Genomic DNA, 19527 nt, shown 5'->3' with positions numbered 1-19527 from the left:
TCCAGAGATCAGGAACCCAAGTACATCCGCTGGGGGCTGGGGATGCTGCCCGGATACAGCGACCCCTCACTGGGCAGTTGGGCTATGTATACTCTGGCTCAACCCCAACAGTCTCAGGGAAGTCACCAGGAGCCTTTAAACAACACCCCACTGGGGCAGGAACAGATGGACAACCCAGGCCAATTAGGAACCAGAAAAATCCTAACAGGCTTGAACACCCAGAACAGGGTCGGGGAGCAGGGGGCCTAGCTGTGGCTGCCCAGCTTGCTCCAAGCCTCACAGTCAAAACCTTCCTAAAACAACCCCTTGGCAGCCTTGGAGTATAATTTAATCTTCCTTTGATGCCTCCAGATCTCACTCTGCCTCAGGCCACTCGGAGAACATCAATAATTGCTGAGTCCAGGTGGTAAGCAAAGAGGAGGGGCTGGAAAGGGGGGTCACCAGCTGACCCTGCCCTGTGGTAGAGGGAGGAGGAGCTGGTGGGCACCTCAGCAGGAGGATCCCAGCCCTAGCTTGGAGGCTGGATATCACCTTTAAGACTGGGGTGGAGGGACACAGGAGGAGAATGGGAGACCTCTACCAGACAAACAGCAAACTCCAAGGGGGCCCCTCTCTGCCCCCCCTTGGGGGGCAGATGAGGTAAGGCATCTCTCAGGGGTCCCAGCAAATAGAAATAGCCAAAAGCAAGCCAGTCTTGCCAAGGAAGAAGCAATATACAGTGTCCAGAAGAGTTCACAGGAAACTTAGATTCAAACCAGAAGAGGCAGTGTTTGCTTATAATCCCAGCGCTTGAGAGGAGGCTGGGGAAGAATTGCTGATCTGAAGGTCAGATTAAACTGTATAGTGAAACCTGTCTCAAAAACCCAAAGAAGGGAAGGAGTGGAAAGAGGTGAGGGATAGGGAGAGGGAGAAAGGAGAAGGGAGAGAGGGGGGAGAGGGAGAGAGAGCGAGCCTAGATGCTTAAGGACAGAAATGAGCTTGAAACTCTGACCTACTTCCCAGCTGAGGATCCTAAGCAAGTTACTTAACTTCTCAGTTTCCTTACAATATTTCGCTAACAGTAGGACCACCATGAGTGTCAACCAAACCTCAAGTTGACTGCTAATACCTGTCTTAGACATAAGTAACACAGAATTCCCTGCCCAGTTGGTTCTTGGGTGAGACTGAATATACTTATTTGGTTTGTGTTGGCTTATTACATTTTCTGTCTTATACAAGAAATTAGATAATTAAACCATACTCAGAGAAGTAAACAAAGCCATAGGGACTATAGTTGGTCTCCAGAGAGAAGCAGCTGGGCAAGGGAGTCCACACGTAGATGGAAGAGTGACCCCTTGTGTACGAGACTCAGACAAGAGCGGGCCTGGCTTTCCAGGAGCCCACGGCGCGGCATCTCTGAGACCATAAGAACCAGTGCCGTGAATTCTCTGGGTATGCTCTCACATTCTCCATGCTTCTACTCAGGATCCCGGGCAGGAGTAGATGGTACATTGCAGGAATACTGCCTCTCGTGGGCAGTAACACCTCACTCAGTTTTTCTCAGCTCCAGAAATATCAACTCAGAGGGACCCTGGACCCTCAGACCAGAATCCCTTCTGAGATTTTCTCTTAGGAAAGGCAGCCTGGGCTGCTCAGCCCTTTGCCCAGCCCACAGCCCTCTGGGCTGAGCCACACTCCATTCCCCAGCCCCATCTCCACCCCCTCCAGCCTTGGCTGAGGCAGCCCTTTCTGGAGAGCTGGACTTGGTGGGTGCACAGCATTCTCACTGCCGGATGTTAATCCTCCAAACAAGTCAAACATTAGCCCAGGAGACAGCTTATGCCTTATATAAGGCCCCCAGGGGAGACACAAACAACCTGCTAGAGCTGAGCTGTCCTACCACAGCGGCTGCCGGACCCTAGGACAGAGCACGGCCACCACCACATCCACCTCCAGCCCCGCTGGATCCAGCCCCAGCCACCAGGTGAGACGGGGATTGAAGGCCCCCAAGTCTAGCACCCAAGAACACCCCAAAGCCAGGCCCTGCTTCCTCACTGTGACTGGTCAAACCCCTGGTGCCTTCAGTGACCTGCTTGGACTCTTCTGTATCCTCCAGCACAGGGGACCCACCCCAGGGAACATCAATGGGGCTTTGAGCTTGGGGAGGTCCTTCCCAGCCCACACAGAGCAATACAGGGATGTGTATTGTTCTCCCCCTCCCTCACCTCCAGCCTATGCAACCAACATCCAACTCTGGACCCTTGGTCCCTACTATATGCCCTGTGCAGCCCCATGCATACACACCTATAACATATAAGCACAGGGTCACATGCCTGCATTCCACAGACTTCATGCTGCATCTTAAACGCATGCATACAGTGGATACCGCTGTGCCCACATATCTGTATGTGTAAATGTATCCGCTACTGGTATTCTATACCGCTGTGCCCACGTATCTGCATGTGTAAATGTATCCACTACTGGTATTCTATACCGCTGTGCCCACATATCTGCATGTGTAAATGTATCCACTACTGGTATTCTATACCACTGTGCCCACGTATCTGCATGTGTAAATGTATCTGTATGTGTAAATGTATCCACTACTGGTATTCTATAGCCCTTCATGCAGCTGAGTACATCCTTATGCATCCACACACCAGAGCCTCCACATCTTTACATATGCACACAGACATAGCTCTATACATGTATGCTCACACATGTAACTGGACATATACATCTTCATGCTTGTGGTTCTATGATGCACCACAGGCCTACATATTGTACATACACACACATATATCTCTTGGCCTGATGCCTTGCCTACAGTTTTGGTTCGTCTTGCCTGGTGCCATGACCTTCTCTGAGATTCTGGACCGTGTTGGAAGCATGGGCTCCTTCCAGTACCTGCATGTGACCTTGCTGGCCCTCCCAATCCTCGGAATAGCCAACCACAACTTACTACAGATCTTCACAGCCACCACCCCTGCCCACTACTGTCGCCCACCCCCCAACGCCTCCATAAGGCCCTGGGTGCTCCCCTTGGATCCGAGTGGAAAGCCTGAGAAGTGTCTCCGTTTCATATATCTGCCCAATGCCAGTCTTCCCAATGACACCCAGGGGGCCACCGAGCCGTGTTTGAATGGCTGGATCTACAACAGCACCAGAGACACCATTGTGACAGAGGTATGTCTGGCATCCTCTCCCCTCGCTTTTTCTTGGGTTCGTTCATACACCCTACAGCCCTTGTGGATAGGAAGAGAGGCAGGGGGCCTAGACTTCCCAGGATTGGAGGACAGAGGACTGGGCATAAAGGAAGGATCCCAGCACTCATGAAGAGGGGCTGAGTGGTGTGGTTCTTTCATGCTTAGAGCCGACGCGGTCCTTGGACAATCCACGAAGAGATTGTTCATTGCCTGGCACAGTACTGAGCTCCAGGGATTCAAAAAATGTACAGTTCCTGCTTCTAGTGGAGCGTTATAACCTTGTTGGATAGCATCAGTGGGTGAAAATACCACCACGTGAAGGAGTGTAACATGACTTGCTACCTCACACTATGCAGTGATCTTGGACTGTGACCTACCACCCTTGGACTGGTTATAGGGACAGGAAGGGGTGGCCATTGCAGGAAACCCCTCTAAAGAAGCAGCCCTGGGCCTGAGACTGGAACACCAAGGGTTAACCAGACTAGGAGGGAGAAGAGGGACATTCCATCCTGTGTAAAGCATTGGTGTGGGGTGGAAGAGGAGTTTCAGGGAGCAGAGATTGAGCCTGAAAGACCCCTGAGCAGACCCAGAGGGCATCCGTCGCCCACGCAGGCACTATGGCTTTACTTCCTAGTCCCCCTTCTCGGATAAGTTGATTCTCTCGCCTGTCGTTTCACTAGGGATAAATCAAACCCTTCAGTGAACTGATAGGCCAGCAGGAGGCTGTGACAGGAGGAAGATGGGGAGATGGGAATTGGTGTTTGTTGAGTGTCAGCTGACTGCAAGGCACATCTGGGGACTTTGCAGACACTGTCTTGCTGCTGTTGAGGATGAGACACCCAGTCCCAGAGAAGGGACGTGATTGCTCAATGCAGGGTACGTGGTCAGTTTCATGGCTGGATTTTAAAGCAAAATAGCCCTAAGTATAAAGTACAAGGGAGGGCTTGCCATAGATTCCAGGGAGGCTTAACAAAGGGACTCCCTGTGAGCCCCACAAGTACAGGATCTAAACATTGCTTCACTAGAAGATCTTTGTCTTACAAACACTCTCCTAGGTTGCCACTCTGTGGGGCTGGGCTTCCTGAAATTCTAAGGAATGTAGCCTCTTTATCTCCACTTCACAGATGAGGAAATGGAGGCTCTGCCCTGACTTTCTTCTGTGGGCAGAGGTAGGATTTGAATCCAAGACCATCTATATAATTATTCATGTAGCTAACAAATGTTTTTTCTATATAGACACTTTTGATCTTTTTGACAGCTATTAGGTAATTAGCATTCAAAGCCCAGAGCTCAGAGTCACACCATGAATAAGCAGGCTCAGGATGTGAACATGAGCACTGAGCACCAGAGCTGTGTTCCTGAGTAGCACTGAGCACCAGAGCTGTGTTCCTGAGTAGCACGTTTGCTGTACTCATGTCCCCTGGACTATACTTCTTCCCTATCACAAGTATCCAAAACACTGGGCACATTGGGGTTACGGTGCAGAATGCTGAGACCACAGAGTCAAGGGAGACACCAGCCTCCCAGGTGCTTACCTTTAGAGGGGACACAGATGCAACCCTCTAGGGGTCCAGTAGTTGGGGAATCTTCATGAATTCACTGCTGTGTCCCCAGCACCTGGAATAATACTTGGCACAGAGGAGGGGCTCTGAGGAATAAATATTTTAGAAGGAATAAATAAATAAATGTTCCATAATCTTAAGATTCTGGAAACCCAATGAAGAGGCTTCTAACCAGCACAGGGCCAGGAGGTCCTAAAGGGCCTGATGGAGTCAGTCATGCTTGCTCTGAATGTAAAACAGAAGAGGTAGGGAGTAAGCCCAAGCAGGCAGTACACCCCAGAAACGGGGCACAGATGCCAAATGCAAAGTCACAGGTGCATAGACTGAAGAACAGACCAGAACAGTGACGCCTGAAGGCTATTGGACATGGGACAGGGGAGGACAGCAGGAGTGCCTGTATGGTCACTAAGGCAAACATGTGGCCTCTGTAACAAGGATGAAGAGCCATTGGATGTGGTAGTCTTTAAGACGGGGTGTGGCAGGCTCAGGTGGCCATCTGAGGAGCTCTGCAGGACAGAGAGTGGCTTGTAGGGAGAGTTTTAGTCTAGCAGCAGAGTAAGCTAGTGGCAAGCTGCAGAGGACTCTGGGATGGAGGTGACAGAGATGGAATGGTGGGTTTAGAAACTTCTAGAAGAGAATAGGGTATGAGAATTGAGGCTCCAGTGACTGAACAAATGTGGGAGCAGATAGGAAACCAAAGATGTCCATAGGTTTCCCGGTGTATGTGTGGCTTTCTCTGTCTGGCAAGATGACGAAAAGGCATAAAAGTCACCACTCATCACTTCCAGAAACACAAAACCCAAGGAACAAACAGCCTAAAGGAAAAGCTGGGCATGGTAGCACACACCCATAATTCCTATACTCGAGAGGCTGAGGGAGAAGTTAGAGACCGGCCTAAGCTACATACTTCCAGTCCACCCTGGAATATACAGCAAGATCCTGTCTCAAAAAAAAAAGAAAAAAAGGGGCTGGAGAGATGACTCAGTAGTTAAGAACACAGGCTGCTTTTCCAGAGGTCCCGAGTTCAATTCCCAGAAACCACATGGTGGTCCACAATACAAGATCTGGTGCTGTCTTCTGGCTTGCACACAGAGCACTGTATACAAAATAAATAAATAAATCTTTGCTGGACATTGGTGGTGCACAATCTCAGCACTCGGGAGGCAGAGACAGGCGGATCTCTCTGAGTTCGAGGCCATCCTGGTCTACAAAGCGAGCTCCAGGACAGACTCCAAAGCCACAGAGAAGCCCTGTCTCGAAAAGGGAAAAATTAGAGAAAAAATGAGGTAAAGCGATGGAGAGGCAGAAGCGAAGGAAGAAAAAGCAGGCTCATGAGGAGGAGTGCCACGGCCTCGTCACGAACGTGGTGCGTGAGTTCACAGGTGCCAGGTGGATGCAGGTGTGTGCATGAGTTCGCTTAATCCTCACAGTCCTCCGAGCACTTTGATTATCCTGTTTGCATAGATGAGGAAATTGAAAGACAGGTCACTCGCCAAGGTACAACATTCACGAAGGGTAGAGTGGGGAATTCAAGTCCCTGAGGTAGGGCTCCAGAGACTATGCTCCCTAAGGCTGCACAGAACCTGACCTGTAATCCGTGAGACTGACTGTCCACCCTTCACCCCACTGAGAGAGTTGGGTGGTCTGACTTGTCCACAGATGTCCCACCACACCCTGCAGTAACTCCTCCAGGACAGGGGCAATATCTCTCCCACCTATATCTGCCACATCACAAGACTAGGTATGCAGTAGGTGCTTAAACAATGCTAAACACAGGATTAGTTACTCTCACATCTCCAGAGGCACCGCTGACCACTGGAAAGCAGCTTCTTTTCCAGGTCACTCCTCAGGTGGGCTTCCGGGAGCCACTTCAAGGGCAGAACCAGCGGGGCCTCACACACAGTCAAGCATCAGTTCATCTTTATGCCAGACCAATTTCCGGTCACCATTCCATTCCTTGAGATGATGTGCATCTGCACACTGTAGGGGATCAGCCGTCGTCAGGGGCTGCACCCTTGTCCGTGTCAGACCTCATTTAACTCTGCATTAAGTTCTAATTCCCTGGGGGCACAGCCATGACAAGCCCACAAGAAGGTTCTCCTGCCCAGCCCAGTCACTGGAACGTTAATGGCCAAACCCAACAAGAACTAACACAGGTGCTGTGGCGTTGTTCACTCAGCCATGACAAATACAGGCTCCATCTTCTTGGGGTGGGTAGAATGAGACTGTGCCTCCCATGTGAGAGAGGCACTCTCCCAAAGGAGCTTTAACTAGGACATTAAGAGGAAGCAAAGGCCTTTCTTCTGTCTCTGGGAAGCATGGGAGCCTGAATGCTGATCCCTAGGTCCCCAGGACTATAACTCACAGCCGCATACATTGACCCAGCCCGCAGCCCTCACGTGAGCAGAATGCACCTTTTGAAGGCCCCTGGGCTTCCTCTTATCTTTGTACCTTTCTGTCTTGATTCCAGGGCCACAAGGAGCCCATGATCTCTACCCAGGGCAGGACCCTCGCAGGACCTCCCTGATCCTCATCACCGAATACCCAGGCTACCCAGATTCAGGACACTTACTCATCTGTCTCTTGGGTCCCATCCCTGCTCCATGTCTCCACTGGCTGCCCTCAGCCCTGCTTCAGGCACTCTCTTTCTCAGCCTCTGATCTAACTCCCCAGTAAGGACAGAGGAGTTTCACCCTGGCTACATTTCTGGCCAGCATAACCCCAGTGGCAGCCATTATGTAAAAAGTTCTTGATCATTTGCACAGAGCAATTCAGTACTTCCCTAAATCCCAGAGCTCACTCAGTAGACATCTTCTGTGTGCAGGTCTCTGAGATGCTGCTTCATCTTCTCCCTGTTGTGAGCAGGCAAGTCAGGTGCTATCACCACCATTCTATAGAAAATGACACTGGGCTCAGATCCAGATAGGATCCTGCACACTGCAATGGTGGGCCAGGAGAACCTAACTCCAGAACCATGCCCCATCTGTGGCATCATATGTCACATCTCATTGGAACTGTGACAATAATTAATAATAATAATAATAATAATAATAATAATAATAATAAGATTGCTGTGAGTTGAACACATGGTGTCTTCCAGATTTAGGGCTGGGCACTCCCCTTCCCTTAAGTCGTTCACAGCTCCAAGAAGTAGGTACCAGGTACAGCTGAGGACTCTGGCCACATAGACATTAAGCATCTGGCCCAGGGCATGAGAGATGACTCAGCCAGTAAAGCGCTTGCACATAAGCATGAGGACCTGAGTGTCATCCCAAACACCAGAAAAGCTGAGCACAGCAGTTCTACCTGCAATCCCAGCACTGAGGAGGCAGAGCTGACAGCCCGTTTAGCTGACCAGAGAGCTCCATGTTCAGTCAAAGACCAGTCTCAAACCATTGGTGGAGATCAATTGGAGAAGTCACCTCTGGCTTTCACATGTGTGCGCACACACATATAAATACACAAACATGTACACCCATGTAAATATGCACGTGCACACACACACAATCTCTCAGAAAATACACAGCTCCTATACAACAAAAGTGTTGTTTTGTGTTCTTTCACCGCTTCCCAAGATACTTGGCTTGTCCTCTTTGATCCTCATACCCCCAAACAGGTTCCATCAGGGATATGAGAACTCACAGGGCCAACAACAACATTCCCTAAGGTCTTACCTGGTTCCAAAAGACCCTCAGATGAAGAGAATGTTTCATTCCCTCATGCTGATAGGTGGGAACATGGGGTGAAATCTTGGTTGAGTCTGCTTTCTCTACATACAGCAAGATTTGATTGTGTCTGCCTCCTGGATGGACTGTGGTGACATCTGTCATCTAGTCTGCTTACCCTCTGAGAGAGCTCCCAGCCTCTCTTCTTGCTACCCTAACTCCTAAACCATAATGGTTGAGGGTCTCAGACATGCACCCCACAGTTTGTGTTGCTAGGCAAGGTGGCCATGGCCACATTTTCTTGTCACTTCCAATGAGCTTCCTCACTCATGAAATCTCTGAAATCAATCTGCAGTGTAATTGAAGTTCAGCATTTTCTTCTTTTTAATATTTAACCACAGAGTGCTTGTTCTGAGCTTCTAAACATCACTGAAGGATGATGGTACTATCCCAGTGGGTATCATGTCGCAGTTTTGAAGGTTTCTCTCCTCACTGACTGAGCGTGTGCTAGATACTACCTATCGCACCACACGCATCTCATAAAGGAGGCAGTTTTCCTCATAGAATTTGGAATGCGAACTTCTTATGCAGATGTGGAGGGTGATACAAACTCCATTTTCATCTGCAACTTTTTATTGCTATAACAAAGGCTTCAACAGTAATCATGGCTTGACTATTACTAATAAATAAGTGTTTCTTCTGCAAGAGTTCTGAAAAACAAAAGTAGCATTGCAGACTGATGGTTAGATCTGCAGGGCCATCCAGGGACCCAGACTGACAGCAGCTCTGCCATCTTCAATACTTGGCTCCTGGGGTTGCTGTAGTCTTCATTATTCCCATCCATAAGAAAGGAGAAAGCATGTAAGGCCAGGCTAGGAGGCCCTCGTAAGCCAATGAGGTAGAAATGCCACATGTGTCTTCCACTTCCACACCTTGTCAGGAACCACATGGCTCCTGTGGCCACAGCATCACACGGGCACTGTGCTGCTACTGCATGGCTCCTGCAGCCACAGCATCACACGGGAAGTGTGCTTTTGCTTCAAGGGAGGAAGATGAACCAATTTCTGTGAGTAGTAGGTCTTTTCTTGAGATTTTCCTAAGACGGCATGTCACAAAGTACCAGAAGTCTCTGTGACACCACTGCCATGCTTCTCTCCCTATGCCCTCGACTCCTCCTGTGTTCCCTCCCCTCCTTTGGCACCAAACCATCCCATGTAGACTCCCTTCACTGTTAGAAATGTCTGTCAGGATTGCTGGGCATGTTGGCTCACTTGAAGCTAGCTGAAAGATCTAGAGTCTCACTTCCAAAAGAGAAAGGCTCTGCGGGTCTCTCCCCACACTTTATTTCTGAAACACTCTTAGGAGGCATTTCCAGGGAACATTCTTCACTTCATTACACAAGTAATTCAGGATGTTTGGAGCAAAGAATGTGTGCTGGGATTAGCAGGAGATTAGAGTGGGCAGGTTGACCAGGCCAAAGCGTAGCTGCTGCAGCCTTCTAACCCTCTCAGCAGGGAAGTAGGTGTCTCTACTTAGCCCACAAGAGAGAATCAGAATATTCTTAGCAAAATAGAAACCTAACAGCCATTTAAGTCGCTGGGAAAGACTTGTCATACACTCGTCACCACGGCAGCCTGCTCTGAGCCCGGTTCCTCCCCTGTAAGATGGGAGTGTGACACAGACGCAGTGAAGGCTGAAGGAAGCAAAGCATAGAAAAGCTTAACTAGGGACAGCGTCTGGGACAGGTAGCCCTGAGTAGACATCCGCGGTCACTGTGCACGAACAGGCAAGATGGCGAGGCCCACACCAAGGCGATCGTAATGAAAGCAGAGGGGCTGGAGGATTGGCTCAGCAGAGGGGCTGGAAGATTGGCTCAGCAGTTAGGAGCTCTTGCTCTTGAAGGGGACCTAGTTTCTAGCATCCACACGGCAGTTCACAACCATCCATCCATAACTCCATTCCGACAGAATCCTGCATCTTCATTTGACTTTAGAGGCACCAGGCATACACAGGGTGCACATACACATATGCAGGCAAAACACTCAATACACAGAAGAAATAAATCTAAAACATAGAAAAAAATCCAGTTTCAAAAACAAAGCTGGGTGTGGTGGCACACACTTTTAATCCAAGCACTAGGTAGGCAGAGGCAGGCAGATCTCTGTGAGTTCTAAGCCAGCTTTGTCTACATAATGAGTTCCAGGACAGTCAGGGTTATGATATGTAGAGAGATCCAAATATATATATATATATATATATATATATATATATATATATATATTTGAAACTTGAAGATCAAATATGTGAGGTGGGGGTGGGGTCTCTGCAAACACCAGGGCCAGCAGACTTTTGATCCAATGAGGCAAGAAGTCTAGTTCAACATGAATCAGTAGTTTGTGTTGGTTCAAATTTCTAGAGTCTGACCCCAGGCAGTTTATTTTAGGCATATTTAAATACAGTACAATTTTGAAAAAGTTTTCTGGTGACAACTAGCTCAATTCTGATTGCACAATAAAGTTTAAGGCATCACTGCACTGAACCTCTTAGTAAAATACATGTGGTCTCTTTCATAAAGATGGGTTATAGAGACTGAGAAACAATGTTCAAGGCAAGGGTGTAGGGCAGTGATTCTCAACCTTCTTAATGCTGTGATCCTCTGACATAGTTCCTCATGTTGTGATGACCCCCCAACCATAAAAGTATTTCATTGCTACTTCATAACTGTAATTTTTGCTACTGTTATGGATCATAATAGAAATATGTGTTGTACCGGGTATCTGCTATGCAACCTTTGTGAAAGAGTCATTTGACCTCGAGGGGTTGCAACCCACAGGTTGAGAACCACTAGTCTAGGGGAAATGAGTGAAATAAGCATGAGAGTCTGGGGATGCCAGGTGTGATGGCGCACGCCTTTAATCCCAGCACTCGGGAGGCAGAGGTAGGTGGATCTCTGTGAGTTCAAGGCCAGCCTGGTCTACAAATCGAGTTCCATGACAGTCAGTGACACATAGAAACTGTGTCTCAAAAAAATTGAATAAATAAAAGTCTGGGGGAATCAGGTGTGGCCTGGCTCTAAGATAGCACAGGTCACCAGGCTATTAATTACATACATTCCCAGCCTTCTGGCTGGAAAACAGGTTACACATGTCTGTCTTTGAAGAGAGCCCTGTGTGTTTAACATTCCTGGTTTCCCTATTGCGGATCTGTAAGCACAAGGACAGCATGTCCTCTACAGGGCAGGAGAAAGAGGGAGGGGTCAAAAGGAGGACACCAGCATGCTCTCGTACATGTGGAGTTCTTAGAAGTATAGAATCAAATTTGTCAGAGGCCAGGAACTGAGGAGATTGGTATGGAATGGGCACAGGAAAGCTACCCGTCAACAGACAGACAGTTGTAGCTGAATAGGAAGAATAAGTTTTGAATTCTGTTGTACAGCACAGTGACTGTAGTCCTCATGATAGATTGACTATCAAAACAACTGAAAGAAGAAACTTCAAATGTGTCACCACAAAGATAGAAAGCAGGGAAGGGGATGGACAGATTCCAGTAGCACGATTTATTCTTTGCCCATATATCAAAAACATGGCCGGATTCTCCACATGTGTAATTTAATTAGGAGTCATCAATTCAAAGGCATGTTAATTTCAAAAGTAAATATTTTTAAAAGCCAGGGCTGCCATTTGGTGTGGGGGGATATTACAAAGAGTGGAGGGACAAGTCCTGTTATGTCTGGGATGTTCGTGGGATGCCATCCAGGTAGTGTTTTCAAGTAGGCCACAGACCCCAAGGTCTGAAGACCAGAAGGGAGGCTGGGCTGCAGAAATGGACTTGGGTTCTTCGGCACAAAGGGTACGCTCAACCCTAGGAACAGGTGACCGTGTCTGGGGAAAGTAGATGAGGAGAAGGATCCAGAGGGAGCCCTGGAGAAACTAAAAGGTCCAGGCAGGGAGAAAGAAACCGGGGGATGGGGGGGGCAGCGCTGGGGAAGCAAAAAGCAGAGGAGAGACAGGTGTAAGGAAGCTGCCAAGAGCTAAGCCAGGTCAGGGTGCAGAAGATCTGTGGTGCGGGTGACAAAGAAGCTATGGTTAGCTTTGGAGAGCATGGCTTCGGTGTGTTGGCCAGAGCAGAACTGAGAAAGGCGTGGAGAGGGTGGGTGGCAGCAAGGGTAGCTTCTCATTCAAGAGGGAATATAAAAAGGAAAGTTTATGGCGAACAGATGGAGAAGAGTTAGGAGAGAAAGAAAAGGAGAAAAGAGGGAGGGAGGGAGGAAGGGAGGGGGGAGGGAGGGAGGGAGGGAGGGAACAAAAGAGTAAACCTTAAGTGGAGGAGAGGTGAAGTCAAGGATACAGATGGAGGACCTGGCCTTGGAATGTGGGGAAAAAGAGGAGGAAGACTGGGCTTTCAGTGGAAGAGACTGAGTACAGAGGTCAATGGGGCAGCTAAGCAGACTTTGTAAACTATACAACAGGTCACACACACTTGAGGAATGTTGTCATCACTCAATCTTGGGCCAAGGACATTAGGAGCCCCACAGGCAGAAAAAATTGGTGCTTGGGAGGCAAAGACCAAGATCAGGGAAGCCAAGGCAAGTGAGTGCCTGTGTGTGCGTGCATGAGTGCGTGCGTGTGTGTCTGTGCGTGTGTGTCTGTGCGTGTGTGTGTGTGCGCGCGCGTGTGTGCACAAGTGCGCATGCACGCACACGTGTGTTGGGTGCAGGCTGAGCATGGCGGGGGAACTGGACTGTGTTGAACTGGCATGGCCCTATCTTGATCTTGTGCAGTGGGACTTGGTGTGCAGCTCCAACAAGCTGAAGGAGATGGCTCAGTCGGTCTTCATGGCGGGTATACTGGTTGGAGGGCCTGTGTTTGGAGACCTGTCAGACAGGTGAGGCTAACTCTGTTCTGCCCTTGTACTCCAAAGAAGCAAAAGCTGGGGGAGGTAAGAAGCCTGGTCCTCTCTGGGAAGATACCATTCCCGTATTCCAGAGTCCTCCTTCGAATCTTCTGGCCTCCCAACTAAGGTTTTCAGCCACATAGTGTGATTGACAAATAGTGTAAAGCCAGGTGGATTGCTTAGAGATACATGACCTCTACTCAGTCAGCTAAGCTGATGCAGAGGAAATAACTCATTAACTCAATGTTCCTACTGCAAACTTGCTGAAAAACAGCAATTAACAGCAAGGCTCTGTCTGGTGAGGGAGTTATATGCTCCACCTGGTCCTTGAGTGAGGATTGGGGGTTGTCTTCAGCCCTTTGCCCCAAAGCCTGCAAAGTCACTCAGTCTGGCAGATACACAGTGGCTAACCTGGCCCTTCCTCTCTTCTGGGTTGCAGGTTTGGCCGCAAGCCCATCCTGACCTGGAGCTACCTAATTCTGGCAGCCAGTGGCTCCGGTGCTGCCTTCAGTCCCAGCCTCTCCGTCTACATGATCTTCCGATTCCTGTGTGGCTTCAGCATCTCAGGCATTAGTCTGAGCACCGTTATCTTGAGTGAGCCACAGTGGGGGCCTGAGCAGAAAGGCTTTGGGAACACTAGCCAAAGCTGAGAGAATGGGTTAGATTCAATCCAGAGAAACCTTTGGTTTCTCAAGACCCTTCTGAATTTCACAACAATCACAAACATAATGACAGCGGGTATGAAGCTATAGGACTTACCTTGGGTCGGGGTACTCCGCTAGGCATATGATCCTATTCAGTGCATACATGGAAATGAGTGATGTTACATCTGTTGTACAGATGACGACGTTGAGGTGTGAAGCAAGGGAAGCCGCTTGCCAGTGGAGAGACATATTAAGACTGAACTAGGGAGCAGAGAGGCCCAGATTCGAGTCCTATGTCCTTAAGGTTTCAGGTGCAATATCTGCAAAATGGTACTAATTGAATCCTTGAGATCAGATGAAGTCAGGTAGCCACTAGGAGGCAGAAGTTGGTACCAATTCACAGGGAGGTGCCTGGGGCCTGATAAGACCCTAATCTGGTCCTTGGGCTCCTCTCACAGATGTGGAATGGGTACCCACCTCGATGCGGGCCATCTCATCAACATCAATTGGGTACTGCTACACCATTGGCCAGTTCATTCTGTCCGGCCTGGCCTATGCCATTCCTCAGTGGCGCTGGCTACAGTTAACAGCGTCTGTTCCCTTCTTCATCTTCTCCCTGTTATCCTGGTATGTGGCCCTCTTCTGTTCTCCCCTTTACCCGGTTCTTCCAGGGACAGATAAGGGCTCCATACCTAACATCCAGCACCATCTGCCCCCGGTCCCCTTGTGCCAGGGCAGGGAAGGCCCTCCAGGAGAGCAGTTGCATGTACAGGTGTTGGGAGCACTGGGAGACGCCTGCAGTTGAAGAAAGGCATGAGATGGATGGGAGGGGCCATCATCGTGAGCACAGAAATCCAGGGAGGCCTCAGCTTCACGTGAAGGGGTAGAGACGTGCAGACGGCGTCTGTGGGGCTGGCAGGCCTATCCAAAGCTCTGTTTGTAAAAAAAAAATGGCCCATGGTGAGACTGAGGACAGAAGGAAGGGGTCTATGCAGGCTAGAGGATGCAGGGAGCGATCTGAAAGACATTTTGAAGAGAGTTTCTACAGAATTGGACAGTTTTCAGATGTAAAGTACAAGAGACTATCCAAAGTGGAGCCTCGGCCTGGGGATCTGTGAGAACTGAGGCAGTGCCGTGGGAGAAACAGGATGTGCAGAGGTCTCATTATCGACCTGTCAAACCCAAATCCACACAGAGAGGCAGCAAATCAGCCTGCGTAACTCATTGTTGAAGCCCAAGTGCTAGACATCACAAACATTCTGAGGGAAAACGTGAAACTGTGGAGTAACTATTTATAAATTACACATAATACCCCATTCTGGACACTAATCAATGTTGTCTCTGATCCCAGTTGCATCTCTGTTTGATGGGAGCATCATTGTCCCTATCCAAAGATGAGGAAACTGAGGCCCAGGGGAGGTTATATAGGAAAGTATAGACTTGAGATGGAACTTCAACTTGGAAATGAACATAGAACTGTCAGAGATTAACAGCAATCTGAAAGGGAGTGGGGATGAGACCAGAGAGTGGGAAGTCAGAGTTGGGAGACTAAAGGGGCAGACAGCAGAGTACAGCTGAGAGCTCAGTGCCCTTTTTCCTGTGACTTGGGGCAGATCTCACCCATCCTAAAAAGCCTCAAGATTTTTTCTAGAGGATGAGGATGGCATCATTGATTACCCTAAGTTTTGTGGGGCTGACCTACAGGAAGGCTTCTTGACTGGGAGCCACCACTGTCATTATTCTCAGGGAGACAAAGCTGGATCCCTGGGCTCAGCCATGAGCATGAGAAAAACTCCTTCACAGTCTCAGTGAGACCAGACTCACAGGACTGTCAAGGCAGAAACAGAAGCTATAAGTCCATGAGCAACAGACTCAAAAAGCTGGGATCAGGGGTCTGAAGCCAGGTACCAAATCCACCCTGCAAAGGCCCTGGAGGAATCCAGGCCAAAGAAGGCCAGGGAAGTAGAAGTAAATGTCCCCCAGCTGTCCATCCTCAGGCATGTCATCCCCTCCTGCTCCACCTACCTTAGTCTAGTCCCTGGGGCTCTTAGCAAAGGAAGAAATGTAACGACAACCAGCAACCTAGGTTTGGAAGCATTGGAGACTGGTTTAGGAGAGGGGGAGCAGAATGTTGAAATTTGTGCTAACTAGAGGCAGCCCAAGGACAAAGATGGACCAATGTGAGGCTCCATAGAAAATGCATTAGGCCCTGGATGCAGATGTCTCAAAAGGGACTCTAGAACAGGAGCCACTATGTTTTGACTCTGGCCCCCAGGTGGGTACCAGAGTCCATTCGCTGGCTGGTTCTATCTGGAAAGTTCTCAAAGGCCCTGAAGACACTCCAACGGGTGGCTACCTTCAATGGCAAGAAGGAGGAGGGGAAAAATATCACCGTGGAGGTAGGTGGGGAGGGATTAGAGTTGGAGCAGGACTATGTGTCTGCCCTCTCTGGCCTGTTTCCTTGGCTTGTATTCCTTCTGCTCCCCCAATGCATCCTATGGAACAACTAGACTTGAACCTCCTTCCCTTCTGCCGGCTATGCCCAATAACAGCACCTCTTCTTCTCCTATGTCCCAAGGAACTGAAGTTCAGCCTGCAGAAAGACATCGACTCAGTCAAGATCAAATATGGCTTATCTGACCTGTTCCGGGTATCCATCCTGCGCCGTCTGACCTTCTGTCTCTCCCTGGCCTGGTAACCTGCCACCTCACCCTACCCATGCCCTGCACAGGGTTGATGGACAAGGAGGTGCCCATCAGGACAAAGCCTAGTGTACCTGCAAGAGAAATCAGGGAATACCTCCTAGGTACCAAGCCAAGCTTCCTTCCCAGAAGTCCCATATTCAGCTGAGAGTGTCTGCTTCCCTCTGAGGTCACACTACCCCAAAGAGGGCAGGTGCTCTAGACCCTTCAGTGCGCAATCCTGGTGACAGAATCCCCCCCCCCCCCCCGCCTCTCTGTGCCCGAAGCTTAGCTCCGTCCTCTGGTGCCACACAGAGCGGAGCTGGCCCTGCTGCAGACTTGTGGGAAGCAATTCTCTATCTGCCAAGTTTCCTCTTCTGACTGATCCTACATCTTCCCCAGAGCCTTTTTGTGACCTGGTTGTGAGACCATTTTTCAATCCTAGTCTTCCCCAGGATCAGGTTTGTCCCACATTTTGCCATAATCCTGAGAGAGGAGGAGGAATTATGTTCACAGCTTGAGTTTCACCTCTGCCTCTCTGGATGTTCCACTTCTACCGAACAAAAACATCATTTACTGCTTCCTGTAGTCTCTGGGAGTCCCTCCAGTCCTGTTACTCTATGGAGTCAATCTTGGGCACCTTTGCCATGAACGGCCTAGATCATGACCATGTAAGACGTGACCAATCAATCCCAGCTCAGACATAGTCTCACAAAACTCAACAGTACTCAAGCAGCCTATATCAATCAGCTATAGCTGACACAATAAACAAAACTATTTATCATCCTGTTAACCCAAGGGCAGCTATGGGAAGAGATTTCAGCTTGGCTGCAAGTGTTGACCAATGCCTATCTGTCTGTCAGGTTTTCTACTGGTTTTGCCTACTACAGTTTGGCTATGGGGGTAGAAGAATTTGGAGTCAACATCTACATACTCCAGATCATCTTTGGTGGGGTTGACATCCCAGCCAAGTTCATCACAATCCTCTCCATAAGTTATCTGGGCCGGCGGATCACCCAAGGCTTCCTCCTGCTCCTGGCAGGAGGGGCTATCTTGGGACTCATCTTTGTGTCTTCAGGTGAGGGGTTGAGGATACCCTAGAACTCTCTAGAAGAAGCTACCACAGGCTGGAAAGTGAATTCCAGCTTTGTTAGCCCTCCTTCAATTTACTGAGTTGGCTTTAAACAGATCCCTACTTTTTGTGGGGCTCAGGTTACTTTTCTAGAAAACAATCCAATTGGCCTACACGACAAAGCCCTTTTCCTATGAGCTTCTAGGCAATTAAGCACAAAGGGATACAAAGTCTACTAAGGAGGGAGAACATTCAGGTGTTTGTGAACACCAGGGCCCATCCTCCAACCCTTTCCCATGCAGAAATGCCGCTCGTGAGAACAGGACTGGCTGTATTTGGGAAAGGATGCCTGTCTGGCTCCTTCAGCTGCCTCTTCCTCTACACAAGTGAACTCTACCCCACAGTTGTCAGGTAGGTGATGCACCTGGGTCAGGGGCTAATAAATGGAACTGTAGCATCCTCCTCCTGCCCTCTACCCAGGGGTCCCAGGACTGTCCTTTGAAAGCCCTCTGCACAGATTCCCAGTCCCTTCTCTGAACCCTCCCAGGCAAACAGGTATGGGTGTTAGTAACTCGTGGGCTCGAGTGGGAAGTATGATAGCTCCACTGGTGAAAATCACGGGTGAGGTGCAGCCCTACATCCCTAATGCCATCTTTGGGACCACGGCCATACTGGGAGGCAGCGCTGCCTTCTTCCTGCTTGAGACCCTCAACCGGCCCTTGCCAGAGACTATTGAGGACTTAGAAGACTGGTGAGTTTGCTGCCTCTAGCTCCCAGGGCTCCTCTTTAAGCAAACAAGCCAGAACTCCAGGCTTTTCCTAAACTCTGTGTCCCTAGGCTCCAGCAAGTCAAGAAAACAAAGCAGGAGCCGGAAGCAGAAAAGTCACTTCAGACAATCCCTCTGAAGGCTGCTGGATTGGACCCCAGCTGAGAACAACAGAGTTTCCTTCCCTGCCCTCCAGAGACCGATCCCAAGCAGTTCCCTTCCAGGGCTCCTTGAGCACCTTGGAGATTGGGGGAGACCCTGGGTGGGCCCATGCTCTTAGAACAAAGACTTCTGAGAGTTCAGTAAAGGTATCTCCACCATCACCACCTCCACCATAGCTCACAACCCAGACCTCACCTGTTCAAAGCTCTGGCCATAAGGCTTCCAATACTCACCTCTGCACTCATCCTCTCCGCAACCCAGGCCCTGAAATTCTTCTACCTACGCTTTCTCCATTGTCCCACCTCCGTCTCCCTTGAGATCCCCTAGCACTTCTTTCCTTCCTTGGTGAGAAATTTCAATAAACCAAACTGAAGAACTCAGGCCATGCTGCTTCAGAAAGAAGGCTGGCCACCATGTGTGGCCACTCACATGTCCATCTGTACTGCCTAGGCACACAGATATGGGCATTCGGCTGCATGCAAGCTGGGCTGCTGTGAACACATACATGTATCCTAGTCTGTCTGTGTAGCTATAACAGACAGACTACCACAAGCTGGATTGCCTAAACAGTAGAAATGTATTGCTCATAGTTCTGGAGGCTGGGAAGTCCAACCAAGGTCAAGGTATTGGCATTCAGTGTCTAGTGAGAATGTTCTTATGGTGTCTCCACAAAACTGGTTCCCTCCAGTTATTTCATCAGGCACTAATCTGTTTCCCAAGAGGAGATCTGTATTAGCTAGCTTTCTATCACCAAGACAAATATCTTTAAAAAGGAAGATGTTATGTGGGCTCTCAGCTTGAGGTTTTGATCTGTACTCACTGTTACTTCAGAGCTAAGGTAGAACATCAAGATGTGAAACACTTCACCCTTCTCCAAGGGTTTGTAGTCCCAAGACC

At 49.3% G+C, this 19527-nt stretch overlaps 1 protein-coding gene across 1 annotated transcript; it reads left to right on the top strand.

Annotated features, from left to right (window-relative positions):
* Positions 1-238: 238 nt before the first annotated feature.
* Positions 239-19010, top strand: Slc22a8 (solute carrier family 22 member 8). The gene is made up of 12 exons (XM_005063883.4): positions 239-406; positions 1885-1963; positions 2809-3165; positions 13193-13296; positions 13745-13899; positions 14408-14576; positions 16225-16348; positions 16528-16643; positions 17494-17708; positions 18005-18113; positions 18250-18453; positions 18540-19010. The coding sequence occupies exons 1-12, from the start codon at positions 342-344 to the stop codon at positions 18631-18633; spliced, it is 1791 nt and encodes a 596-aa protein (XP_005063940.2). The 5' UTR covers positions 239-341; the 3' UTR covers positions 18634-19010.
* The last annotated feature ends 517 nt before the right edge of the window (positions 19011-19527 follow it).

Source organism: Mesocricetus auratus, unplaced genomic scaffold (genome assembly GCF_017639785.1).
Source record: "Mesocricetus auratus isolate SY011 unplaced genomic scaffold, BCM_Maur_2.0 Super-Scaffold_4256, whole genome shotgun sequence".
Taxonomy (NCBI): domain Eukaryota; kingdom Metazoa; phylum Chordata; class Mammalia; order Rodentia; family Cricetidae; genus Mesocricetus; species Mesocricetus auratus.
The sequence above is the reverse complement of the archived record's forward strand: the minus strand, read 5'-3'. Positions and strand labels throughout refer to the sequence as shown.